This window comes from Rhinolophus ferrumequinum, chromosome X, assembly GCF_004115265.2.
Source record: "Rhinolophus ferrumequinum isolate MPI-CBG mRhiFer1 chromosome X, mRhiFer1_v1.p, whole genome shotgun sequence".
NCBI lineage: Eukaryota > Metazoa > Chordata > Mammalia > Chiroptera > Rhinolophidae > Rhinolophus > Rhinolophus ferrumequinum.
This window is the reverse complement of record NC_046284.1, coordinates 108,719,311-108,726,135: the sequence shown is the minus strand read 5'-3', so window position 1 is coordinate 108,726,135 and position 6,825 is coordinate 108,719,311. Positions and strand designations below refer to the sequence as shown.

Sequence of the window (6,825 nt, the reverse complement as noted above, 5' to 3'; positions counted from 1 at the left end):
CCACAAAAGCCCACCAGGCACTCACACAAGTGTATTTCCCTGTGTTTCACCAAAGGCAACATCCTCCACAAAGCCATGACATTTAAAATATGCAGAGCAACTGCAGCATCCAGCGATACCGAAAAACTTTAAATTGCATATACAACTCTAGGGCTTTGTGCCAGCCGGTCCTAATTTGATTGTCCCGTGCCCCACAGCAGACATAGAAGCCTTACAGCCTGTCTGCGATGACAGTAGGCCTCTTAGTGGTACCAGGAGCCTCCTGGAGCTCAGGCTGCCCCCTGACTCCTCCTGCCATACCCATTCCACATTCCTGGGCTTCACCTCCAGTACTGGGTTTGCTCCACCTTGGCTTGGGTCCCCTAGCCCCTTGCCAGCTTCCTTTCCTGGAGATCTGGAGCCTGGTCTTTCCACTTGCTCAGGCTCTGCCTCGGTCTCAGTCAAGTCCCCTGGAAAGAAAACTGCAGCCCAGCGATTCTTGCTGTCAAGAGCCCACCCACTGCCCAAATCTTCTGGATACAATGGTAGTCCGAGTCTTTTCTTCTTAATTATTTATTTTCTAAGTTACAGTGGACATTCAGTATGATTCCATATGGTTTCAGTTGCACAGTATAGTGGTTAGACATTTCTATAACTTTTGCAGTGATCCCCGCAATTAGTCTCGTACCCACCTGGAACTACACATAGTTGGTGCAACATTATTGACTACTCTCTATGCTGTACATTACATCCCTCTCACTATTTTCTGAACGCAAACTTACTAACTCTCAAGACACGTAACTCTACAGCTGGGTCCATTGTCCTAGGGCCCTCTGGTCTCTGCTGTGCCCTTGTCCTTCCCTGCTCAAAGCTAGGGGCCCAGCAAGCCTGCCACATGGAAACACACAATTTATCACAATCCACTCCCTCGCCAATGCATGACCCGTGTTGTTAAAAGATTGTTTCTGAGGAATATGATGTGACTCTTTGGCAAGTTTGGAAGAGTAGACTAGGGCCAGGAAGGCTCTAGGCATGAGGAGACACTGAATGAAGAGACGTTGCTCCAGGAATAGAGCCACGCCCAAACACAACCTTGCTGGTCAATGAGAAGCAATACTCAGCTCACCGGAAAGTGATACTTCTCAGTTCCTCAACCCATACTTCTCAGTTCCAAGACACAGCCAATACTGTGATGGTGTCTGCTTCCTCCCTAAGGACCCCAAAGACCTCGAGGGGAGGGCTTAGAACGAACGCTAAGCTCTGCCCCAAATTTCTTTTTTTTTTTCCTTCTAATGTGTCATGCCACCTGTTTTGTGCATTTTGGGGGAACACAGCCATGTCCTTTTATTTACATACTGCCTATAGCTATTTTCTCAGTAATAGGGCAGCGGTGAGTAGTCATGACTGAGACCGTGGGGCCCACAAAGCCAAAAATCATCACTATGCGGTCCTTACAGAACAAGTGTCTAACTGCTTGGGGATATGTGTTAACTATGGGAGGGGATGGATGTGTTAACTAACTAGACTGTGGTAATCATTTCCAGTACACATGTATATCAAAGCGTCACATTGCATACCTTGAATATGTACAATTTGGTTTGTCAGTTATGCCTCAATCAAGCTGGAAAAAGACAGGAATTATTTACTTTAATTCACTGAGGTCTATCTGGTTTACGATCACAGTGAGGGCCTATAAAGCCAAAGGCCTAGCGAGAGCCGACCACATCTGGAGCCGTGAAAATTACTTGTCATTATTACCTCCTAGTAATCAGAGGCTGCACTGCCTATACACGGCTAGAGCACTGGTAAGAACTTTAACATACGTTATTTCATAGACTCTTCACAGTGATAACACATATTAGTTGTTCTATTTTTACAAATGGGGAAATATACTCAGAGAAGTTAAGTAACTTGAACTAGTTTAGGCGGGCAATAATTGGTGAAAGCAGGATACAAATCATAAGGTAATCCATTATACAAGTCTTCTTAAATTCTAATGTGTGTAGAAATTATCCGGTGGGTCTTATGAAAATGCAGATTCTGATTCAGCAGGACAAGGATGGAGCCCGAGCTGCTGCCTTTTGAACAAGTTCCCAGGTGATGCTTTGGTTTGCAGACCATACTAAGTAGCAAGGCCTTACATCACAGTGTACTGTGTTGAAAAGACTTGACTGGAAAACACTCCATCTTCCCACCTAGATCAAAACCTCAGTGACAAAATCGGTGCCCCGAGTTGGAAGGATGAATTGAATCATAGCAGCGGTAAGGATAGCTAACATTTACTGACGTGGTATTATGTGCACTGGATGTGACCTGTCTCACTTTACCTTCACAGCCACCCTAGGAGATAAATAGCATTGTAACCCCATTTTACAACAGAGGAAACCGAGGCTTAGTTAGATAACTTCCCCGGTGTCATACAAATAGTAACTAGAAGAGCTGAAACTCGCATTTCAGTCTATCTAATGTAGCCTTGCTCATGATCAGTACACTACTCCACCTTATTGCACGGGTGCAGTTACACAGCAATGATGATTGTTGGGCCTGTCTGTGAGTGGCTGTCAGTTCCTGATTTGCCGGACACACCTACCTCACTCACCAAAAGTTGGCTTCTCCACAAGGCCTGATCCTGGCATGAATTTTACCAGCACCCTTGACCCACTTTCCACTGGGGCTGGAATCAGCCTTGCTGTCATCGGCGTAATGTCAAGTGTGCCACATGGACTCTGCCTCACGTAAGCCCCAACTCTTGTGGAAACAGTGCACACAACAAGCTTTCATCCTGTTTCCTCTCCCCAACATTCCAAAGTTCCATTGGCAACAAAATCCCATCCTGAACCACAGCCTGCTTGGGTGGGGTCCTGCCACCTCACCAATTACCTGTTCCTGAGGGTTGAATAATCCCAAAGGCTTTCGGACTGGCAAGATGCCTGGGGCCACAGTAGCCTTTCACATCAGATATCTTGTACTAACAGCTGTGTGAATTACACCTATAGGATTAGAACACCTTCACCCGCCACGTAACTAGTCCTGGTCTAAGATAACCATGAGTTTTGAACTTTGCACATTAGAAAGCCTGGCTATCTTTTGAAGTCATCCTCAACAGTCAAACTAGTTTACCTCACCTGTCTCTCTCCCTTTCTCACTACTGCTTCCCGTTCCCAACCATCCCAATTTACTAGTGAAGAAAGTGAGGATTCTAAAGGCAAGTGACCTCCCTCCAATTTGGAATCAATGTTTAGTAAGAGTTTGAATGAGTATCTGATTCCCACTGAGTCAGACACCCTGCTGTTAGTCACATTTATATGGGAAAAAAATAGAAGTTTGGATCCTTTAGATTTGGCTGTTATCTTCTTATGACAAAAAATATTAGGGAATGATAGTGGAGGAATTTGGGGGAGATTTGTTGCGCCGCACTAGGTGAAAACAGTATTTTGACTGGGATAGCATGATGAAAACTATGTTTCAATTCATTTCAACTATTTTTAATCAAGGAAAGCCCCACTGTTGTCTTCCACCAAGTCTTTCAGGGAAGACACAGAAGGACATGGCACGCTATACTACAAACTAAACTTTAACCAACACATATTTATTTCTTCCCCACATAATCTCTCACTCTCTCGTTTTCAAAACATTTGATTTTATTAAGGAACATACCCAATATTGAAAGCTTAGTGGTATTAAGAATTGGTCACATGTCCTTAAAGCCCTGGTACGTTTCCAATACTTCTTATGTGTCTTGAATACTGCATATCTGTAACATGTCTTGAATCTTCTAGTAGCCAGGTACAACTTTTCAATGTAGACATCAACCAGACTACTTGGGTCTTCCTTGAGAGGTTTTGGAATTTTTTCTTGTGTACTTTTCTTGTTTGCCTAACTTCTGTTGTTCAATCATTGTTACAAGATCTTCTGGGACACTTTGATTGGCTCTTTCCAGAATTTCAATTAATTCCGGGGCAATCTTCCGATCATTTTGAGTCACAAGGGTAATAGATATGCCGGTCTTCCCCGCTCTTCCAGTACGCCCTACTCTGTGTACATATTCTTCAATATTCCGTGGGAAGTCATAATTATATATGTGTGTGACATCATCAACATCGAGACCTCGGGATGCTAAATCAGTAGCAATCAATATTTTCACACGTCCACTTTTAAAGTCTCCTAATGCTTGCTCACGATCACTCTGTTCTCTGTTGCCATGCAGTGATTGTACAGGTATGCCTTGGATGCTTAAATCACTGGATAAGTCATCAGCAACAATTTTTCTGCTGACAAACACGACGACTTTGTCTTTGGGCAGCATGCTCTGTAGGAATTCTTGTAGAAGAGAACGTTTTTCTTCTTCTGTGGTAACAATTATATTTTGCTTCACTGTATTTACAGCAGCTAGATCCAGAGTACCAACGTAAACAATCATAGGCTCTTTCAAATAAGATTGTGCAAGGTGACGAATGGTTTCTGGCCAAGTTGCACTTGTCATAACAGTCTGCCGGTCTGGGCGCACATCTAATAAGATCTTCATTATCTGACATTCGAACCCCAAATCCAGCATTTTATCAGCCTCATCTAAGACTACGTATGTTATGCTTCTTAGATTGACGAATTGATTCATTTGCAGGTCATTCAGTCGTCCAGGAGTTGCAATAATGACGTCTACACCTTTGGCAATCTCTTTTATTTGTCTTTCTCTATTTCCACCACCATAGATACAAACAGTTTTAAGACCCTTATATGAATACTTAGAACATTCAGCTTCCACCTGAAGAGCTAATTCTCTAGTCGGTGTCAGGACTAGCATGCCAGGTCCATTCCTTTGTTCTCTAGATATTGGTTGAGAATTGAGATGAATAAACCCAGGTAATAAGTAAGACAATGTTTTGCCTGTTCCAGTTTGTGCGACTCCTATAAGATCTATTCCTTGTAAAACAATTGGCCACGCCTGTGATTGAATTGGCGTTGGCTTTTGAAATCCTGCTTTTGCTAGGTTTTTCATCACTTCAGGATAGTGCTGAAAAGGGTCTTGGAATTCACGAATCGGTTTGGGGATTGAACGTTTTTCACCACCCTTCAAGTCATCACATACTATATTGAAATTTTCCTTTCTCCAACTGTCTACCTGTTCTTGAGACAGTGAGCTTGTTGCTTGGGATTCTATGTAAAAGTTTTTCTTAATTGGTGGTAAATCTGCCCATTTCCTTTTCTCCCACTCCACAACTTCTGCCTTAACGTGATCCCAATCTATCAACGGCCGAAGTTCTCTAACGTTGTCTGCGCTGAAGTCTCTTTCAACAGAGGATTGGGATTCAGCATTATCAACACGGGATTCTGAATTGTACCTTTCTTCTTGTTTTTTAACAAGACTTTCTATAGCTGCTTTGGCCTTTGCTTTCTTGTCCTTGGGGCCAAAAATTTTTACCTCTGCTTCAGAATCACCTGTTATGATCTGTATTTTGGTCTTTGTCATACCTTGGATCTCTTTTATCTTTGACCCGCCGTGACCAATCACCACACCGATCATACTGCTCTTTAATTTAAAGCAGAGAGGTGGTTCTTGGGGCCCGGAGGCCCTAGGCTCCAGGTGGCTGGAGGAAGCTCTCCAGCCCCTGCCTCTCCCACGTATGCCGCCCCTGCCATTCCTGCCAGACCCGAGATCTCTTGGATTAGGCTCTGCCCTTTTCCACTCTGGGGCCCCGGCCATTGCTGTGTAATGGTGCAGGCTTCTATCTTACCCCGGATTGGGAGAAGATGTAGCCTTAAGTCTCATTCTCTTCTGGTTCTTGACCAAACGGTTCGTATCACCAGTAGGTAGCTATGTGACAGTTACCCAGGGAATCTGATGTGGTGTCATGAAAGGGCTTTGATGTCCTGACCAATCACAGATCTGGGTGTAGCGTGAGGTAGGCAGGCACCTCTGATGCAAAACTTAAAGGGACACTCACTCTCAGGGGCTGAGCCTATGGTATGGGAGCCTGATAATGTTTCCTCAACTTTTGTGTCATAGATGCCTCACTCACTCACCTCATGTTAGTTCTGGCTCAGCTTGGGAGCAAACTTGACGCAGGCCTTGAACTTATCCACATAGTCTTTGTATAAGCCAGTTATTTCCATTGGAGGGAAAAACAGTGGATTTTTAAAAACCGACTTGTTTGTTTCACTAAATTTTTTTTTTGAGTAATAATATTTGGTCTAGATAGATTGATCAATTCCCTGTCCTCTACTGTAACTTAAATGATACCATTAGAAGTCTATCAGATACACACTTAGGGATGGCATTCTGGCACTGATTCTTTGGCTAAATGCCAGCATTTGTTCAGGCAGTTTCTGTGTATTATTTCAGGGATGCTGGTTAGAAGAGAGGTAGAGTGGGGTGCAAGATACCTTAGGGAGTGTTTTCAATAGTTTGCTAGTTTTCTCAGTGCCTCTTAATTTTTTCCCTTCCCTGTGGTTTCATGGATTTACAGATCTCAGAACTAGAAGGCTACGTAGAAGTCATTTATTAGGTGCAATGTAGAAGTCACCCTGGCAGCAACCTGGGCAGATGGATATCTAGCTCACTTTGCTTCAAGGCTGTGCATTCCGTTGTGAGGCAGTTTAATGCTTACAAAGATGGTGTTGAACTGAAATATGCCACCTCTTGTTTCCTGAGGTCCTTCTTCTGACTCCCAAAGTTACACTGACTAGGTTTGATTTTCCTTGTATCCTTGCACATGTAAGGGCCACTGCCAAAGTCCTTAAGGTTTATGTTCTTCAGGGTACCATTCCTGGTTTTGAAAGCACTTCTTGATGTGACATGGTTTCCAAGACGCACACCATCCTGTTCCTTCTCCTCTGGGAATAGGTCAT

General features: G+C 43.6%; 1 protein-coding gene across 1 annotated transcript; it reads right to left on the bottom strand.

Annotated features, from left to right (window-relative positions):
- Nucleotides 1–3,796: 3,796 nt before the first annotated feature.
- Nucleotides 3,797–5,680, bottom strand: LOC117020255 (probable ATP-dependent RNA helicase DDX53). Its single transcript, XM_033102611.1, has one exon. The coding sequence runs from the start codon at nt 5,678–5,680 to the stop codon at nt 3,797–3,799; it is 1,884 nt and encodes a 627-aa protein (XP_032958502.1).
- Between the last annotated feature and the right edge of the window lie 1,145 nt (nt 5,681–6,825).